This window comes from Mobula birostris, chromosome 26 (genome assembly GCF_030028105.1).
Source record: "Mobula birostris isolate sMobBir1 chromosome 26, sMobBir1.hap1, whole genome shotgun sequence".
Lineage (NCBI taxonomy): Eukaryota > Metazoa > Chordata > Chondrichthyes > Myliobatiformes > Myliobatidae > Mobula > Mobula birostris.
The window spans coordinates 28565653-28587631 of record NC_092395.1 but is presented as its reverse complement, the minus strand read 5'-3'; the positions used below and the strand labels follow the sequence as shown (position 1 = coordinate 28587631).

The window sequence follows — 21979 nt, the reverse complement described above, 5'->3', positions numbered from 1 at the left end:
CTTTGAACCTCGATAATTAATAAAAATTGGGAAAATCAGTGACCCCAGCACCGACCTGGGAAGAAAAGAGTTTTCCACCTCCAGAAACAACTTAACACTGGTTCATACCCAATTCTATTTTCTTCCCCCTGCTGCCTCTGGGGTTTGTTTGATGGGTTTCAACCTCCCTGCAGGGAAAAACAAGTCTTGTCAGCAAGCATTTGACGGTGATGTTAGAAATCAATAATCCCGGGTCCAAGGGCGTCAGTTCAGGAGTTCCTCAGCCCAAAGCACCTTCAGTTGCTTAATCAATTACCCTCCTTCTACCCCAAGGTCAGAAGTAGGATACGCCACTGATGACTACATAAAGTTCAATTTCATTTGCCACTCCACAGGAAATAAAGCAGCACATGTCTGGATGCAGGGAGATTTGGTAACGTTCAGGCGTGAGCTGATAAGTGGCAAATGAAATCCCAAAAATCCCAGCAATGACCATTGACGACAAGGGAGTGGAACCACCCACTACCGACATTCCTCTTATTGAGGTTTCTTGGGGGGGGGGGGGGGGTTGTTCACCACTGACCAGAAACTAACAGACAGAGCAACAAGAGCAGGTCAAGGTTTGGATTATCCTACATTGGGAGATTTATCTATTGACATCCCAAACCCCAATACAAGGCACAAGTCAGGAGCATGATGGACTATTTCTCACTTGTTTGGGTAAGTACAGTGCCAACAAAACTGACGCTGAACAATTCAAGACCATTTATTGGCACCACCAACCAACCTTGCTGTTTATTCCCACCGTCACTGATGCAGCGGCAGCGATGTGCACCATCTACACAGTTCGTTCTCTAGACTACTCTGCCCTCCAGCTCCTCGCGCTCTCTATCATTGCACAGACAAGAGAAAATCTGCAGATGCTGGAAATCCAAGCAACGCGCACAAAATGCTGGAGGAACTCAGCAGGCCAGGAACTCTCTATCATTGAATAGGGAAGGGTAGCAGGTACACAGCAACACCATCAACTGAATGTTGCCCCCCCCAAGTTGCCAGACACCCTTATTTAAAGACACATCACTCAATTTAAATCCTCAGACTTCCTTCTCAACAGCACGATACGAGAGCCGTTAATCAGAAAGATTACAGCCATTCAAGGAAGTTGACTAGCTCTTTCAGAGGCAGTTTAGGGATGGGCATAGATCTTAAAAACTGAAATTAAGTCCAGGCACAAATTGGTCTCATTAACTCTCTCTGAAGCTGATCACAACTGATGCTCAGATACAATTCCCATGGCACGATTGATGAGGGAAACAGCGAGTTCGGCAAAAATTCAAGACACAGGAAGCAGTGGTTTACTGGGCAAGATTTCAATGGAAATAATCAAATTAAATGCAGACACCATTCACAACCTAGCTTGGTGGCAAGAATTTGCAATCTGTTATCGTTAGGTACAGAGTGTGAACCAGCCTGGGCGTCTTTCCATCTTATTAAAAATTTAAGTCCAGCAGACTAATTTCACAGCTGAAGGACAGGGAGAAGCAGTATAAAGGATCAATACATACGAAAGAATACTAATTAAACTCTGCAGCAATCTGAACAGTCTACAGTTGCCTAGTGAATGAAATGCAAAAGACCCTATCAGCTTGCAGCAGGGAAAGGTCTTATACCAATATTTCAAATGCAAACAGGGCTTGCCCATCATATCAACAAAACCACTCAATTGATTTTTCTTTTATCAGTCAAAATGTTGTAGGTGGAGACTAGCACTGCAGAGCTCAGCTGCAAAAGTCCCTACATTAACTCAGTAACCATAGTCTAAAAGTGAAGTGCTTTGACATTACCCAAGGTAGTGGCAGACACAATGAAAATTAATTATTTCTAAATGTTTGCCATAGATATGGATTCTGTTGGTTTGATTTTTAGTGCAACTTCGGCATATAGCTTAAACACCAGTCCGTCCATCTGAAAGGGTAGCAGCTTCAAAACTAGCCAGTTCAAATTCTATAGCCAATATGCATAATAAATGCAAAACCTGTAGCCACAGTTCACCAATGATATCATGAAAAATATATCGCAGCAAAAATTTGGATCACAAAACCATAAAACTAGGCTTGCTATCAAAGTGCTAAGGGAGTAGTGCTGAAGGGGACGGGCTCATGCTGGAGCAAATAGTTGGCTTCAGCTCCAAGTTTTTTGTTCAATTCACAAAATGCTCTCTCCAAAACTCCAGAAATCTATTTCAGCCTTGAACTTATTTCATAACTCAACATCTCGGCCATTGTGGGTGCAGAGTCTCAAAGACTCACACAAGACCAAGGCAAAGAAATTCTTCTTTAACTCAGCCTTCAATGATTGCCTCTTTGGCCTGAGACAATGCTCCCTACTTAATTCCCTCTCAGAAGGGGACATAAAGATAGCATTTACCTTCAAATCTCCTCAGAATCACCTGGTATATGGGAAATTAACTCTCATTCCTCGGAACTCCAGTGCACGAAGGCTCAACTTACTCAGGCAGCTGAGAGAAGCGAATGCAGCCCAGCCCATTGTGGGTACAGAACCCACGTGAGACTGCCTCAACAAGGCAGCATCTATCAAGGATCCCCACCTTCTATGTCATGTCCTCTTCTTGCTGCTACCACTGGGCACAGCACCACGCCCATGAACAGCTACCTCCCTACAACTATTAGGTTCTTAATCGACCTGCACAATTCCATGAGTAAAACAAAATATGAACCATCTCTTGCATGACCAGACTTGGCACTATTGTCATCTTGAATTCTTTTTGTTTCTTCACTGCCATGCTCAATGAGTGTAACTTATGCTCTGTGTTGTCTGAACCTCAATGCCTGTGGTATTGCTGTAAGCTTTCATTGTAGCCATACCTTACTATACACTCATTAATGCAAATATCTAATCAGCCAATCATGTGGCAGCAACTCAATGCATAAAAGCACGCAGACATGGTCAAGAGGTTCAGCTGTTCAGACAAAATAGAATGGGGAATAGATGTGATCGAAGTGACATTGATCATGGGATGATTGCTGGTGCCAGATGGGTGGTTTGAGTATCTCAGAAACTGCCGATCTTTTGGGAATTTCATGGGAACAGTCTCTGGATTTACAGAGAATGGTGTGCAAAACAAGAATCATCCAGTGAGCAGCAGTTCTGTGGGCGAAAACACCTTTTTAAATGAGAGAGGACAGTAGAATGGCCAGATTGGTTTGAGTTGACAGGAAGGCAATAGTAACTCAAATGACCACAAGTTGCAACAGCAGTGTGCAGAAAAGCATCTCTGAATGCACAATACATTGAACCTTGAAGTGGACGGACCACAGCAGAGGACTGTGAACATATACTCAGTGATGACTTCATTAGGTACAGGAGGTGTACCTAATAAAGTGGCCACTGAGTCTATTTATGCACATGATCTTGAATTTTATGTAGTGTTTCAGATGTGCTCTTACCAAACCTCTCCAGTTTTAGTAAGAATCCCTCCTTTTCATTCTAAGAGCTACACAGGAAAAATAGTCATCAGTTTACACAAAATATCCATTAACCACTTCATAATCCTATTAATCAGCTGAATTCTCAACCAAATGCATTCTGGCATGGTTTTCAAAGCCTTGAGGAAGCATGATTTGACAAAAAAGCTAATAAAGTATATTTGAAATACTGCATCGGTAATGATGCAGTATGCACAGCAAGCTCCCACGATAAATATTGCCCATGAGACCAAGTTCAGGTTTCTTCTTCGAAATACTGTATTAGAACCTTTCACATCAACCTGAGGCACAGCGGGGAACCTGGGCTGGAAATTTTCATCCACAGATAACACGTCTAGGTAAAAAACAACATACCCACTAAACTCTCTGAAGTATGTATTGTTCTTCCGAGGCACTTGAATACATTAATTTCTGATGGAGGCAAGAGAGGAAGCACCATCTCAGACTGCAATGGGCTCTGCTGCATAGAAGACATCAATAAAACCAACACCTCTGGAAGAGATCAACGGATAGCATCACAATCCCACCGATTCTATGGAGCATCAGGTTATTTCTAATCAAATGCAGAAAGGAGAACAGAGGCTAAGCAGCAACAATCATCCTTTTTTTATAATTCTATTAGCTCCAGGACAATCCTGCTCAACAATATCTCTGCTTCCATAAATATTTTGGCAGAACAATCTTCCAAGAAGGTTGCACAGCTACCAAACCAATTAAATTACCTTTATAAATAAGAATTTAAGACAACTGATAAATGCAGGGGATTTGGAATAAGTAACGCTTTGCCTAGACTGGCATTTCTGGCGCAGACAAAGTGCATTTAAAGATGTAGCCACTCCATAAGCGACTGATTTTAAAAGGCAACTTTCTGATTGATGCTCCTGTGATTAAAATGCAGATGCTGTTGCCGTGGGGAACAGACGTCTGGTGACTTGCCTTTGTGTTGGTTCATTCCTGCTGCCTGCTGTCTGGAATTGTGTTAATAACACAAGTGTGTGAGTATGTGTGTGAGTATGTGGTTGAAGACGAAGACTTGGAAGGGGTTGAAATAAAAATCACATCAGTAATTAATCCCAAGTCATCACTGTATTTATTGGAATAGTCTGATGATGTTAATGTAACATCTGCCTGCATTGTGCCAGAAACTACTTTTTAAAATCAGACTCAAAATCCTCGTGTTGATACTGTTAATTGATATTAAAGCTTACACAGCCTACTTTTGATTTGAACAAAGGCAAACTAACTAGTTAAAACTCTTAGTTTATACATAAAGCAACCCAACACCTAGGAAGCAAGCATAGTATTGTGCCTTCAATAAAGATCTGTTTGTCCTACCAAAATCATCCTGCTCCACCTGGTCCATAAATCAGGTTCAGACCTACGACCTGACAATAGCACCACTGTTGCAATGAGCTCATGACATTTTTACTCCAGAGGTCACAAGCAAAAGCTCCTCACAGTAAGGGTATTTTTAGAAAAAGTTTTAGTTGGGAAAATGCAAGTAATCTGTGCTAGCCCTGAGATTCCGATAAGTACAAACCCTTTGCAGCAAATCTAATATCCCTGAAATGTAATCATGGGAACATAGCCTACTTCAAATTTCCCCTGCACCAAATCATCTCTTAAAAACCAAGATTTTAGACCATAAACTATAGGAGTTAAATTAGGCCATTTAGCCCCTTGGGTCTGTTCCGCCATTTCATCATGGCTGATCCAATTTTCCTCTCATCCCCAATCTCCTGCTTTCTCCCCATATCCCTTCATGCTGCGACCAGTCAACAAACCCCTGCCTTAAATATACATAAAGACTTTGCCTCCGCAGTTGCCTAGGCAATGAATTCCACAGTTTCATCACTTTCTGGCAAAAGAAATTCCTCATCTCATTCTAAAAGGACGGCCCTTTATTCTGAGGCTGTCCCCCTTGGACTCAGACTCTCCCACCATAGGAAACATCCTCTCCACATCCACTCTATCAAGGCCTTTCACCATTCATTTGTTTCAATGAGGTCACCCCTCAATCTTCTGTATTCTAGTGAATACAGGCCCAGAGCCATCAAACACTCTGTTCAATCCTAGAATCATTTTTGAGAACCCCTTGAACCCTCTCCAGTGTCAGTACATCCTTTCTAAGATAATGGGCCCATAACTGCTCACAATACTCCAAGTGAGGCCTCGCCAGTGCTTTATAAAGTCTCAACATCACATCCTCACTTTTATATTCCAGTCTTCTTGAAATGAATGCCTTCCTCACCACAGACTCAACCTGCAGATTAACCTTTGGGGAATCCTGCACAAGGATTCCCAATTTCCTTTGCACCCATTTTCTCTCCATTTAGAAAACAGTCAACCCTTTAATTTCCTCTACCAAAGTGCATGACCATACACCTCCCAACACTATATTCCATCTGCCATTTCTTTGCTCATTCTCCTAATCTGTCTAAGCCCTTCTGTAGCCTCTCTACTTCATAGTGTATACAAACTCTCCTGCCAATCAGCCACTGCTTTATCCATGCTAGAATCTTTCCCACAATACCATGGGCTCGTAGCTTGTTAAGCAGCCTCACGTGTGGCAACTTGTCAAAGGCCTTCTGAAAATCCAAGTACACAACATCAACCGATTCTCTTTTGTCTATTCTGCTTGTTACTCTTCAAAGAATTCCAACAGGTTTGTCAGGCAAGATTTTCCCCTCAAGGAAACCAAGTAGACTATGGCCTATTTTATCATGTGCCTCCAAGTACCCTGAGACCTCATCCTTAACAATTCTGGTTATTTATCCCCAATTAACTTCGTGTGGCACACCGCCACAAAAACTGGATCACACAGGGAGTACCAGTCAAATACTCAGTGAAGTCTCCCACGACTTGGTTGGCACTGACCTTGTCCAATGTTGTGCCAACCTATACAATCCAGGGATCTCCAGGAACGATTCAAGCTCAAGATACCACAGCGCCTGATGTACCTTCTAATACATGCCTGTGTTGACTACAGAGCTCCCTGGACTAAACACGTGGCTGATGAACCCATCTACACTTATGCCATTGTACAAGTTTGCAGTAGAGAGCATCCTAACATGCTGCATCACTGCATGGTATGGAAACTGCTCTGTGGTGGACAGGAGGGCTCCCCAACAGACAGTCAAAACTGTCCAACACATCACCGGCACCAGCCTACCCACCAGCAAGGACATAAATAGAAACAGGTGCCAGAAAAGGGCCAGTAACATCATGAAGGATCCTACCTAGCCTGCTCATGGATTGCGTGTCCCATTCCTTTCAGGGAGGAGACTACTTAGAATTCATGCCAGGACCACCAAGAACAGTTACTTTTCCCTAAGCAGACAGGCTGATCAACACCTCCAACCCACTAACCCACCTCCCCCGCCCCCCACAACTAGCACTACCTCGTTGCCTGTCATTCACCTTATGAGCAGGCACTCCTGTGTTTAGTGTCACTTTATGGACATACAATATATAGCTATTGTGCTTTTTTAACATTATTGCATTCTTTATTTTATTATGGTTTTTTTTTGTGCTGCATCAGATCTGGCGTAACAATTATCTTGTTCTCCTTTGCACTTGTCTACTGGAAATGACATTTAAACATTCTTGAACCTTAAGAAGGGATTTTTGTCCCAGGTGCTAAAAGGTAACTATAGGACGGAAGAAGATGTCATAACTGGAAGAACAGGACATCCAAGCAAGTCCAAACAAGCTGCTGATACCACTTTCCCAGGTCATTAAGTAGCAGACTCAGCCGGCCTTCTTCACCCTGGCCACGTCTGCCTTCTCCGGGGTACATCCAATTCCCAATGCCAACAGAAATAGTTCAGAAGTTCTCTTGGGTCAATATCTAGTCCTCAATCACTTACACAATAGGTGATCTGCTCACTGTCATACTGCTGATTTATGGGATCTTCCTATGAGAAAATTGGAAGTTGTATTTCCCATGTTTCAGCAGCATGTATATTTCAACCATATGTAACTGACTGAAGAGAGTTTGGGATATTGAGAAGGATATGAAAGGCGCCACATAAATACTTCAGTTTTTAAATTAAAGATTTGATGAGATAGGCTGCCAATTGAACAGTCCACAATTAGGAGCCATGAAAAAGGTGAATAGAATGGAAGTGTTGAAGGGGAAGTTAAGTTAGCTCAGCAGGAAGAAATAACGGTATGTGCCAAAAGGGTTAGAGAGACATGTGGAGCAGAAGGACGAGCTTGGCACAGTTGCGCGGAAAAGAACTATCCCTGAATAGCAATTTCCATAGCTGGTAGATGTGATGGGCCTCAGGTAAGGGCAAGAATTTACCAAAGCTGCAAGGCCTTCGATCCTGGCAAAGCCAATTAATACAAATGCTGCCATGTGTTCACACATGCAGGTTAGCCAAAAAAAAAAGTTGTAGTGTGCACTGTCCAACCAGGAGCACATTTAAACAAGAAAATAGAGTGCTGGTCAAAGTGTGAGGACAGGGTACAGAGCAAGTCAAGTGCAACTCGGGTTGTGGATATCCGGCTCTGTCTGTGCCCTCAGAAATAGACCGGAGGTAGCTTCATTCTATTTACCTGTACTGGGAACACTCGATAGACCTGTGTAACCTACGCACATTACTTACATACTTCGACATTTCTTCACCCGTAGAGATAATTAATTGAAGACTCAAAGCTCTTCAGTAACATTACCTGGCAGGCAGCAAAGCAAATGATTAAAACAAGGGAAAAAGTCATCTTACCTGCACAGCAACCCAGCTCGCATTGGTAGTGTGTTCTCCAAAGGGGCCAAAACCTTAAATATAGAACAGATTCAACATCAGTTAAAAAAAACACACCAGAAATATAACCCTGACTTAGAATCTGCCTCTGAACCTTAGTGATACAGACAACACACTTGAACTAAAACCTTTGCTTCCTATTTCCTACACAGTTTAAGTATCAGCCATGCACTGAGCTGCAGGTTCAGTTCCCACTCCACAGCTTGATCCAATTCATGGAAACATGAAGGAATGCTGCACTCCCAGAGGTGCTGTACTCATGATCCTAAAATCAGGATCTCTTACATAGGCCTAAAAGACTCCATGATATTCATCCAAATGATTAATAAAGGAACTCAAATTCCTGGGCCAGTGCATTTGCATCAATTTACATTACAAAGACAATAACCATTCATTTATTACATAATTGATTGTAAGAATTTGCCTTATTCAATCTGGATTGTCTTGATTCTAAATTAAGAGCACTGAATTGGCTTTGGCATGGTGCAAGGTCAGGAAAGGCACTGTACAAACGCTTACTGCACAGCCTCAAAGTTCTCCTGTTTGCTATCCTACAATTAAAAATCAGCTAATCGCCATTCTTCATCTTCAAAAACTCGGAACAGTGGGATTCTGGCTTACCTCCTGCAAATTTGAAGTAGTAAACCAAGAACATCTTCTCTGAACAACATAACAACAGTATATTAAAGTTCTTTCCTGGCATCTCAGATTCAGAAATAGGGCAGCAGAGTGGTAAACAGGTAGCAATGTTGCTACAGAACTTGGGTTCAATCCTGACCTCGAGTGCCAATGAGGTGAAGTTTTCACATTCTAACAAAATGTCATGGATTTCCTCCAAGAGCTCCAGTCAACACCAATGTCACCACCCATATCCCAAAGACATGCTGGTGCTAAGAAAAAAATAACCATTTTAAAACTGCCTCTCATGTCAGCGATGACAGAAAAGACCTGATGGGAATGTTAGAGAATACTTACAGGGAAATAATGGGAAAATGCAACTGAAAGTCATCCCCACCATTGTGCACATTTACATAGATCACTGTAGCAAGAAAGCAGCATCCATCATCAAAGTCCCCTACCATCTAGACCATGCCCTCTTTACCCTGCTGCCAACAGGGAGGTGGTACTGGAACCTCAGGACCCACAGCACCAGGTTCAGGAACAGTTAACACCCCTCAGCCATCAGGCTCTTGAACCAGAGGGGATAACTTCACTTGCCCCATCACTGAACTGTACCCACAACTTATAGACTCGCTTTCAAGGACTCTTCATCTCATTGTCTTGATATCAATTGCTTTATTATTTATTTGTTTTTTCCTCTTTCTTTCCGTATTTGCACGGTTTGTTGTCTTTTGCATATTGGTTGTTAGTCCGCCCTCTTTTGCGCACTACTTCATTGATTCTATTGTGCCTCCTACATTTACCATGAATGCCCGCAAGAAAATGAACCTCAGGGTTGTATATGGTGACATACATGTACATCAATAACTAATTTACTTTGAATGAGATTGATCTGAGAGCTGGCACACACACAATGGGCCAGATCATCGATGCTCTGAGAAACATTCGTAAGAGCCCCAACTTCAATCTGTCGTCTAAGGTTTTAAATGTGTTGTCTAAGGTTTTAAATGAATTCACAGTTACACAATAACATTATTACAATGCTACCAGGAATAAATAAATGTGTACATCTCGAAAGGTGAATTTGTCTACTACCATTGCTCAGAAGGTGGCTGAGAGGCAACTTAATGTCTTTAGAATGTGGAGTGGTTGATAAGCAAAGTGTTGATGGACTTCTCCATATCGAGCAGGAGATTTGGAAAAAAATCAAGGCTGGCTACCGTTAAAGTTGGTTCTAATTGGAAGTGCAGGAGATTTTTTTTGTTCAAACATTTGAGTGAATGTGGAATTCAATGTCACAGCGTGTGATTCAAACCAGGAACACAGATACATTTAAGTGACGAGTTGAATTGGCAATGCTGTCAGATAAAATGAGGTGGGGGGTGAGAGGAAGAAGGGCCAGTAGAAGACCGTGTCGAGCATCAACACCAGCATGAATTTGTTGGGCCAAGTGACCATTTCTCTGCTTGAAGACATGTGCAATGCAAAACAGTACAAAACCAAATATGTCACTTTTATACAAAAAAACATTTTATACAAAAAAAAAGCCCTTTCCACACATGAAGCTGTTATTTATGTAAAACACAGTTTGAACACCTAATTCTCCCACTACCCACACTTTCTTCCACTGGAAAAACTCTTAAAAAAGTTGATTTAAATATTCACAACATTTCACCTCTATTGCCCAATCATTATTTTTCTGCCACTATCATCATTCAGTTTTCTTCAGTTTCAGAAGTATTTACTCTCTCATCAATTTCTGGCTAGCGCACTCTGTCACTGCATTCATATCCAAATTATTGCTGTTGTCTGCAATCAACAGCAGTCCCACCGGGATTCCACTAACCACAAAACAGTTCCTTCCAAACCCCTCCCCTCAATAAACCACTCCTTAACTGATCCCGCCCAACATCGATTAACAACGCAGAAACTAGAAGATAAACAAATTAAATATGGGTTTACAATATGGATGTATCAGACATTGGAAAGAGAAGGGAAAAACAGACCAGTGACCTTTAGTCTCTGACTTTGGCTTAAACAAATCTGATTGGTGACTTTTCCTTTTCAGAATCAGCTTTATTATCACTGGTATGTGTCGTAAAATTTTTTAGTGATTTGTGGATGATTTAACCCGTGCCAACCCAGATCAAATCATGCAGTCCACCCAGTTTCAGGCAAAAACCAAAACTCAAGTGACATAAATGTCCTCCTTTTATGCTGTAATTATTTAATGATTCTACATTATTTCACCGACCTACCAATCAAAGATGGTATCAAAGACACAATAGTTGTATAAAGTTCTGATCAGACAATCAACTCAATTCAAGGCATGCCATGGATGTATTGGTTTTTAAAGAGTAGGCAGTACAAACTCAGAAGATTGATAATGGGACTAAAAGAGTTAAGTGTTTGTCTGACTTGTCAACCCCAGGGCACTCGCAGGCTTGCACTGATTTTACAACATGTATCCCAGGTTTTCAACATTGCCAGATGTTTCGTTTCTACAGGTTTTGTTCACGCGGTCGCGACGTGCTCCGGAACTGATCTAGTCCTTTGCTCTACAATTCATTCTTAGGTTATAGGTGCTGCTGGTGAGGCCTCTATTTTAATGTACGGCCATTCACTGTCCTCAAGGCGATGGTGGTAAACAACTCGTTTGAGCCACTGTAGCCTGCGTGGTAAAGGTGCTCCCAGTGACGTCTGCAAGAGAGTTCCCCAATTCAGACCCAGTAATGAAATAAAGGCATCGCCTTTCTACATCTGGGTGGTGTGTAACCCAGTCAAGTCGCTTGATTATTTTAAATGTCCTGAATAGATGAACTCTCAAGTTTATGAATTCAAAGGACAAGAATGCAAATCTGCTGAACAGGCCAAGTAAATTAACCAAGTAGGCCCTGGTGTTGGGGTTAGGGTGGGGGAGGGGAGGTGTATTTTCCTCCAAGCACGTGGTCACAACCTTTTAATGCTCATTGCCAACAGAACACAGAGGCACCTTCACAGCCCAACGACCCTGGACGTGAGAGCATCCCTCAGGGTGGTGAACACACAGAAAGCACCTGGCCCAGTGGGTGTACCCAGCCGAGAAGTGAAGACCTGTGCTAATCAGCTGGCTGGTGTGTTTACGGATGTCTTCAATCTCTTGCTTCAGCAGTGTCAGGCACCCACCTGCAGGGTTCAATCACACTGGTGCCCATGATGAACAAGGCAATCTGCCTTAATGACTATCATCCAGTAGTACTTGCATTCACTGTGATGAAGTGCTTCAAGAGGTTGGTCATGAAGCACACTAATTACTGCTCTAGGATCTGCTCCAATTTGACTACTGTCATTACAGGTCGACGGCAGGTGCCATTTCAGTAGCTCTTCACTCCGCTCTGGAATACCTAGGCAATGAACAGGTACAAGTTCGGATGCCCTGCATTGACTACAGCTCAGCGTCTAACACCATCGTCCCCTCAAAAGTAATCACCGAGCTCCTAGACCTTGGCATCGATACCCTCCTTGTGCAACGGGATCCTCGATTTCCTCACTGGCTGACCCCAATCAGTATGGATTGGCAACAACACCTCCTCCACATCGCCATCAGCACAAGTGCACCAGAAGGCCGTGTGCTTGCCCCCGCTTTATACCTATGATTGTGTGGTTAGCTACAGCTCCAGTGTCATATTTAAATTTGCTGACAGCACGACTGTTGTTGGCTGAATTAAAGGTAATGACAAATGAGCATATAGGCAGGAGACTGAAAAACTGGTTGAGTGGTGTCACAATAGTAACCTCTTACTCAACGTGAGCAAAACCAAAGAATTGATTATTGACTGCAGAAGGAAGAAGCCAGAGGTCCAGGTGTCAATCCTCAGAAGGGGATCAGAAGTGGAGAGGGTCAGAAGCTTTAAACTACTTGATGTTAACACTTCAGAGGATCGGTCCTGGATCCAGCACACAAGTGCCATCTCAATGAAGGCACGATAACGACTCTTTTCTTACAAGTTTGCGTAGGTTCAGCATGTCACCAAAAACTCTGACAAACTTCTACAGAAACCAGAGGGCATCCTAATTGGCTGCACCCCAGCCTAGTATGGAAGCAGGATGTGGCGGCTACAGTCTAGCCCAGCGGTCCCCAACCACCGGGCCATAAAGTATGCGCTACCGGGCCGCGAGGAAATGATATGAGTCAGCTGCACCTTTCCTCATTCCCTGTCACACACTGTTGAACCTGAACATAGGGTTGCCAACTGTCCCGTATTTGCCTGGATATCCCGTATATTGGGCTAAATTGGTTTGTCCTGTATTTCCCCCGCTAAGGTAGAGCGTCCCTATGAAACCTTTCGTGCCAAAATGGTGTGAAGCAAAGAAGCAATTACCATTAACTTATATGGGAAAAATTTTTGAGCACTCCCAGACCCAAAAAATAACTTAACAAATCATACCAAATAACACATAAAACCGAAAATGAATAACACTAACATATAGTAACAGCAGGAATGATATGATAAATACACAGCCTATATAAAGTAGAAATAATGTATGTACAGTATAGTCGGGAAGAAGGAGGCAAAACCGATTTGTGGGGAAAAAAATTCGGCATGTACGCGCATGCGCACGTCACGCATGTGCACACAGGTGCTCACGCAAGGCTTCATGGTCCTGGTAGTCTTTCCTGGGGCAAAGTATCCTGGGATTTGACTGCTACCTTTGTCCCTTATTTGGGAGTGAGAAAGTTGGAAACCCTAACTGTAAAAGACATGTTGAGGTGAGCTTAACCCTACTTGAACACCCCCCCCACCACCCCGGTCGGCCGGTCCACAAGAATATTGTCAATATTAAACCGGCCCGTGGTGCAAAAAAGGTTGGGGAGCCCTGGTCTAGCCCATCACAAGCAAAGCTCTCCTCACCATTGAGTTGATTTACATGGGAGTGTTGCCACAAAAAGGCAGCATAAAAAACCTGCACGATCTGAACCATGCTCCCTTTCATTTACGATCAGGCAGGAGGTAAAGTCCCACACTACCATATGTTCAGGAACAATTATTATTTTACAACAGACTCCTGAATTGGTATGGACTCTTCACTCACCTGAACAAATTCCACAACATACTATCTCAGAAACAACAGGAATTCTGCAGATGCTGGAAAATCAAGCAACACACATCAAAGTTGCTGGTGAACGCGGCAGGCCAGGCAGCATCTCTATCAGATGCTGCCTGGCCTGCTGCGTTCACCAGCAACTTCGATACTATCTCGGTAGTTTTTTAATCTGCAGTTTATCTTTTTTGGCACGTTGGCCGCCAGTCTTTGATTATGCATAATTTTTCTAAAATTAATTTTTAGTAAACACCTGCAAGAAAATGATTCTCAAGGTAGATGGTAGTTTCATATAAGCTGCATTTGTGAAATGTGCCACGAACTATTCAACCACACAGAAGCTCAAAGGAAAGGGAACATATTGGTTGACCAATTAATCAGTCACCTTTCCACCTCATTACCCCTTTGAGCTTTCACTCTTGTAGTGCAAGGAATTCAAAAGCAAATTTCCACAAATTTCATAAATTCACAGTTAATCTATTAAGGCATATACTTTGGAACATGGCCTGGTACTCCTATCTGAAGAAAATGGGCACCTCAAAAGAGCCAGCTCAAACTGGATCATAAAGTGCAAGGTCAACTTGAGTGCGTAACTGCTCCGAGAAATTATACTCTCAATTATGAAATTAACTCAAAGCTCCAGCAGTCCTTTCAAATGCACAAGATCCCACAGCTTAAGTCTGGGAGTTCCTCAGTTTCCACAAGCGTACATCTCTTCTTATCCGATAATGGTACTGTGGTTTATGAAAGCTTCCTGCGATGCGCTCAAAATACCCAACACAAATTGTCTTCCGCATTTCCTACAAGGGCAACTGCCCTTCCTCGAAAAAAAATCACTTCATTGGATGTGTGGCTCTTTCTGTCATTGTAAGGATGCGAAAGATGGTTTCAAAATCAGCTCCCTCTGTCATTCTCTGGCTGCTTCCTGACTTGACACAGCTCTTCCCGTACTCAAGAGAGCGGAGGGCAGTGCAGGTCACAGCCTGATACCCACAGCTACTATCTGAGCTGCCCAACGGGCAGCAGCAGGGACGGATGTGGCACCTAGTGTGGTAGCAGGGCTTCTGTCGCCACACCAAGAAGCTTGCAGAGGGGTTGGGGCGCTACTCAAATCCTGAGCAGTCCTCTTTCCCCAGCCAGAATAGGAGAGGAACAAACTGACCCAACTTTAAAATATACATAAACGGACATCTCAATTGTGACCTGCTTCTAAGAATAATCATGCAGAAAGGGCACATGACTCAGATACATTGGAGAGCTCTTTTTGAAGAACCAGTATGAGCATGATGGGCTGAATGCCCTTCTAGTCATTCTGTGAACACAGCAGGCTGGTGACATTGTGATGACACCACTTCACATGTGTGACTGGTTCAAAATGTCTCGGATGCGGATACTTATTCAGACAGTTTACACAATACAAGTGAAGGTTATTATTAGCACTTTAAGGCATGTCAGAAAAAGAACTTTATAATCAAAGTAACTGATTAACCATTTGTTATATACAAAACTTTTTTTTTGTCGTCTTTAGTTACTGCTTTCCACCTCCCTGCCCGTGAATATGTAGCTTTTAAAAAAATAATGTTCTTGAATTTCTGTTTTACAGATTAAATACAAAAGCTGCTTTAGGAATAAAGGAAGAACGCTCAGCTCCACACAATCCAGGTTCACCATGTTGTGAGGTAGTGGAAGAATTTTTGTATATTCATGACACCTTTGCTTAATGTTTTATATGTGACCAGTCGTCAAAGGTAATTTCAAATTTCTTAAATTCATGCTAAATTTTGGGCCACAGCCACCCCACAAAAATGTCCCTCCACTCACTCCCTTGCCTTCCCTTAAAATCCCAGAATCTTTACAGATCACTGACACCCTGCAAAGTTACTTACAATTAAAAAGGTTAAAGGTTCATTTATTATCAAAGCATGTATCCAACTACACCTCTGATATTTGTAAATTAACCAAGTGTTTCCGATAAAATACTTCAAAGACTTTTTTTTAAAAAAAAGATGGTTATTGCCAAAATCCAAGAAGGCATTTCATTTCAGGTACAGTGTCAACTTCAGGCATTATGTGGGAAGTATGTATAGCTGTGATGCAGCCCCAAATTCCTGGTGTCCCCAGGCCTAAACTTCTCTCTCAAAGAACAATTATTAAAACAGTTATTATGATCTGGTTATAAGCACCTCCCTGCTTGTGGGAGTTTACTATGTTCTTCAGCTTGCTACATTACAACAGCGACTGCACAAGTAGCATTTCAGCGACTGCAAAATGCATGGGGCCACCTAAAGGCCATAAAAAGAGCCACCAAAAGTCACACAACCAAAACTTGAAACAACCTTGTTTCTTTTCTGATATTTTAGAAAATAGAAAGCCTTGTTACAACTATAGGTGCTGTAATTGCAGATTATGCTCACTTTCTTGTCCCTGCATTGGCTACTCCATTAATCTCCCCTCTCCTCGTTAAGAGTACAGGACAGTGCAAAATAATAGGTAAATGCAAACATCAACATTCTAATAAATGCTCAATTTCATTGATACTTAAAAACTTTTCCAGAATGCAAAGGTAAACTTTTTTCAAAAACAAAAATAACTGCAATCACTCAAAGAATGTCAACTCCAACTTTTAAAACTAAATTTAACACAAATGTCTGTTTTCAGTCTGAGCCCTTCTCTCTCGCTTTGCAACCCCCCACCCCACCCCCGACCCATTTTACTTTCTTAACTAGTTAAGGGCTCTGTATTCCCTAACTATTTGCAGTCAGGCAAGTCGTCACAACACTCCAAGCTCGCAGACACTCAACAATCCCAAGCCTTTCATGCTTGGTCTCATTTGCCTAATGTAACTGTCTGGCCCCAGTCTCGGCCCCTGTCTGACCAACTCCCTTGTCCCTTTGTCTAGCAGAGCTCTGCATCACATGCAGTACAGCAGAATTAGCACAATAGCTCCCCGACTCAGCAATAAAAAAACTATAACGTTCTCCATCCCGTTCTGCAGTTTATTTTCCTCACTGACTCAAAGAACTGTTCTCTCTCAGATTACTATAACTTCCTTTTATTATGGCAATACGCAAAGAGCTAAGCATTAGTAACCTTTCCTAACAATGCAGCCATTACAAAGTTTGTTGTTGTTGACGGTTTGTTGGTGGCAAGTCACTAAAAATGCTTTGTAATTTGCATTATTTTAAATTTAACACCAATTGCAACAGGTGTTTATATTTGAACTTTAAACCACCGGCGTCATGCTGAAGGAGAACTTTTTACACAAGCAGGGTAACGCTATCTTTCAAAAACATGCACAAGGGAAATGAAAGCTGTCAAAGGCAGTCCAAAACTTGCGACATGCACACAAAGAAGTGTGTTCGGTAGAGGAGAGGGAAGGAGGTCTGTATCCCAACCCTTAAACTCTCAGTCAAGTTGCTGGGAGCCGCAGAGGCAGAAGGTCCCCGGCAGCAGCTGGCTGCGAATTGCTATAACAAAAGTGGAGATGACACTGTGGCAACGCGTCCAACCCAGTTACCTGTCACCACCACCGTGCTCCTGCTCCTCTCCATCTCCCCAACTCAGTGCAATCTCCTCCCTTTCCTCGTCTCCACTTCTTTTTCCTCCTTTCCCCTCTCCTCTTCCTCACTCAGTCGGCAACTGAGCAGACCCACCTTTGCGTCAACATCCCACGCACGTCGCGACGACGGCATGACGACGCCGAACGCGCGAGCGGCCACGCCCCCGCCGGCGCTCCCGACCCGGAGTCCGGTCGGGTGTCCTCCGCTCAGATTCCGGTGTCTGCCCTTTCTTCGGCCTCGCGTGTCTTTTATGATTTCGGGCGATATCCTGAACAGCAATTCATAGGTCACTGGCACTCTGTCCTGTCTTCTAGGTGCCAAATGCAATAACCCAATTAAAAGGTTAACAAATTTAAGATGACCATTTCATAGCGAGGTCCCAAATTGGGAGCCAGGACCACACAACTGCGGCCAATATTTCCTTTCCAATTGAGCAACGCAGCGCCTGCGCCTGCGCCCATGCCGATCGCTGAAAGCCTCAAGTGGGGTAGTGGTCTCTGAAGGCTTACAAAATCGGGGCAGCCAACCACGGAGGGAAGGCAAAGAAGCCGTCTGAATCAATCCCTGTGGCTGGCTGCTATCCGGCACCTCTGGGACATGATTTATTGGTATCACAAAATTGGCAAGGATTTAACGTCAGAAAATTGTAAATGTTATAAGTCTGCAATAAAAAAAAACTCAGCAGGCCAGGCAGCAGCTATGAAGGGAGAAAGAGAAACAGGAAATGTTTGAGGTCAAAGACATTTCATCAGAACATCAGGAAGATCTTCCATCAGAACTAGCAGTAGTCAGACGTGTGGCACTGTGACTGGCTATGAGTCTCAAAGAGTAAGGGTGCTGTCAGACAGCATAGTTTCAACATTCCTTTTTTTTTAAACAGCTGCACTGATGAACCATTGCTCTGAGTAGGAAGCGTTACATGGCCCGAAAACTGTGCAACACTTTAGATGTTTTGTAACATGCATACAATAAATGTTTAGAATGAAAATTGTAAAGTCACATACTTTTGATTTATTTGTTAATTGAAGGGTATAATGAAATACAATACAACAAAGAAAGTCTTTCACCTTTCATAAACTTTGAAACTTAGACTATGTCAGCGTTCAGCGGGCCGGCAGCTTATTAACAATGAGCTACCGGCTTCCATTCTGTGTCTATTGTTACAATTTGTAATAGTGGTGTAAATTCAAACACTGACAATGTAAATAAGTTGAAGCTCTAAAACAGGGGTTCCTAACCTTTTTTACACTGCGGACCGGTTTAATATTGACAATATTCTTGCGGACCGGCTGACCGGTGGGGCTGGGGGGAGGTTAGGGTTGCCAACGGACAAGAGTAGCAGTCAAATACGTTGTGTTTACCCCGAGAAAGACTACAATGACCATGAAACCTGGCGCAGGCACCAGTGCGCATGCGTATACGTGCCGATTTTTTTTCCCACAAATCGTTTTTGGCGATTCTGTTTGGGGGGGGGGTGTTAATCACGACCGGAATATGGGTGATAGGTGGCTAATACACTCAATTTCGTTTCTAAAAGGCTTTATCTAACAAATTTAATATTAAAGACACAGCGCAAATTTTCCTCGCATGAATATAGTGATAAGTCAATTATCAGGGGAGGACAGGAGAGCTTGAAGCAAGTGTCGAACGAACTTCCAGTAGAAGTGGTAGAGGCAGGTTCGATATTATCATTTAAAGAAAAATTGGATAGATATATAGACAGGAAAGGAATGAAGGGTTATGGGCTGAGTGCAGGTCAGTGGGACTAGGTGAGAGTAGCGTTCAGCACGGACTAGAAGGGCAGAGATGGCCTGTTTTCGTGCTGTAATTGTTATATGGTTATATAAGTCACTTATAAGTCAATAGCATCATAACATTTTAAGTAACATTTGGATATTAAACACACAGCATATATTTTCCCCGTATGAACATATAAAATCATTGCAACACACCAATATTGCTGAATCAGTGGTAGCCCTGGGCTTGTTTCCCTGCAGCAAGATGGTCCCATCGAGGGGTGATGGGAGACAGCGATACTCGAAGGGGTTTCCTTATGTCCAGTCTATTCCGCAATTTAGTTTTCGTTACATTCATTGCAGAAATATGTTGGAAATGGAAGCAATGTTTTCAGTTCTTTCGTGGCTATCTCAGGATATTTAGCCTTGACTTTGATCCCGAATGCCGGCAGAGATGTTGTGTCAAACATACTTTTCAGCCCATCGTCATTTGCAAGCTCGAGGAGTTGATCTCCTTGCCACGCTGACATGGATGACACGTGGGTAATGACCTCGCATGCGTTCAAGCTCCACAGTGGCCGTGACAGGGAATGAGGAAAGGTGCAGCTGACTCCTATCGCCAAATCATATGGTTTCCTCGCGGCCCGGTAGCACATGCTTTGCGGCCCGGTACCGGTCCACGGCCCGGTGGTTGGGGACCGCTGCTCTAAAATGTTTCAAAGTAAAGGTTGAGGTACATTTATTATTTAGAAATTTTTGGATTATAATCATTAATACATAATTAATTACAAGGTATTTCACAGTTATATCAACATAAACTTCAACATTATATTAACATTATATAAAAGAAAAGTCCAGCTGCGTGGCAACAAAGGTTATGTGCACAAGAGCATTTCAGTTACTGCGTGGCTGTGCTTCCACCAACCTAGAGGGAACCAGAAGACTGATAGGGAACTCGATAGGCAGACAGGATGTTTTGTGGCCACAGAAAAGACGCCAGGACAGTGACGCAGTATCTCCGCAAGGGCCTACGTAATTTCCTCTCTAGCCTCCCTCAAAGTCCAAGAATGCACACGTTCAGGCTCTCAAAACATTTAGAGTTTTTTGAAGAAGTAACTATAAGAGGTAGGTGATGATAGGGCAGTGGATGTTGTCTATTTGGACTTAGCAAGGCCTTAAACAAGGCCCTGCATGGTGGGCTGGTCTGGAAGGTTTGGTGCCATGGAATCCAAGGAGAGCTAATAGGTGGATTCAATATTCTCTCAGACGCGGAAGTGAAGAGTGGCATTTAAAATTTGTTTCTCGGAATGGAGGCCAGTGACTAGTGATGTGCCACAAGGGTCAGCATTGTTATTTGCTATTTATATAAATTATTTGGATGTGAATGCACAGGGCTTGATCAGTAAGTTTGCAGATGACATGAAATTAGGAGGTGTTATTAATAGTGAAGAAGGTCACATGGATTTCAGCAGGATCTTGATCAATTAAGGAAGTAGGCGAAGGAGTGGCAAATGGATTTGAATACAATTAAGTGTAGGGTGCTGCATTATGAAAAGTCAAACCGGTGTACGACTTATAGTATGAACCGGAGGGCATTAGGGAGTGCAACAGAGGGACATTACAGTACAATTACATAGTTCATTGAAAGCAGTGTCATAGGTAGACAGGGTGGTGAAAAAGGAATTTAGCACGCTGGCCTTCATTATTTGGGGCACTGAGTATAGGAGTCAGGACATCATGCTGCAGTTCTAAAGTTATTGATGAGGCCACCCTTGGTGTACTATGGTCACCCCGTGAAAGGAAAGACATGGTTCAATTGGAAACAGTGCAGCAAAGATTTACAAGGATGTTGCCAGCACTAGAGAGCCTGAGTTATAGGGAAAGGTTGGCCAGGCTAACTCATGATTTCTTGGAAAGTAGGAGAATGAGGAACAACCTTACGGAGGTTTATAAACTGCTGAAGTTACAATCCCTAAAGACACTCAGGAACAATGCTGGGACATCAAGCAGATTTCTTTGTCACTCTCTCACTGATTCTGCCCGACTAGATAGATAGATACTTTATTGATCCCAAAGGAAATTAGTGTCATTACAAGTGCTCAGATATAAATATTAGAAGAGAAGTAGAAAGAATAAAAAAAAGTTACCACAAGCAGTATAACACGTCATTACTTCCTCGGCTATAGGTTGACTCATTATAGAGCCTAATGGCCGAGGGTAAGAATGACCTCATATAGCGCTCTTTGGAGCAGTGCAGTTCTCTTAGTCTGTTACTGAAAGTGCTCCTCTGTTCAGCCAAGGATGCATGCAGAGGGTGAGAAACATTGTCTAGAATTGCCAGGGCTTTCCGTAAGGTCCTTTGTTCAAACCACAGCCTCCAGTGTGCCCAGTTTGACTCCTATAACAGGGCCAGCCTTTCTAAACGGTTTATGGAGCCTGTTGGCATCATCTGTGCCCCAGCACACCACCAATACCACTGATTTGACTTTGTCTGGTGGATTCTGACTGAGCTGAGCTAACCTCCACAATTTTTCATCTGTTATCTTCATTTTTATTTTTTTAAGTTCAGCATTTTTTTCTGGAAAAGCAACAGTTTTTTAATGTTCAAATGGTAAGGGCTTTTTTTTCCTTGAGGAATGCAATACCAGAAAACTGTCCTCTAAGTTGCATATTCGTCCAACTTGGAAATGTATTATCCTTCCTCATTGCTGGGACTAATCCTGGAA

At 42.8% G+C, this 21979-nt stretch overlaps 1 protein-coding gene across 8 annotated transcripts in view; it reads right to left on the bottom strand.

Annotated features, from left to right (window-relative positions):
* The window catches only part of pgpep1 (pyroglutamyl-peptidase I), a 42908-nt gene extending 25304 nt beyond the window's left edge, over positions 1 to 17604 (bottom strand). For 7 of the 8 annotated variants that reach the window (XR_011883198.1, XR_011883201.1, XR_011883202.1 and 4 more), the window contains exons 1-2: positions 17475 to 17604; positions 8216 to 8268 (exon numbers count right to left, since the gene is read on the bottom strand). Coding sequence is in view for 1 of the 8 variants with exons in the window: in XM_072243872.1 (XP_072099973.1) it covers positions 8216 to 8268; positions 17475 to 17508 (87 nt within the window). In the remaining 7 variants the exon portion in view is untranslated. Of the gene's footprint in view, positions 1 to 3839; positions 3978 to 8215; positions 8269 to 17474 lie in introns of those variants that run through there. The other variant, XM_072243873.1, reaches the window with a different exon arrangement.
* Positions 17605 to 21979: the final 4375 nt, after the last annotated feature.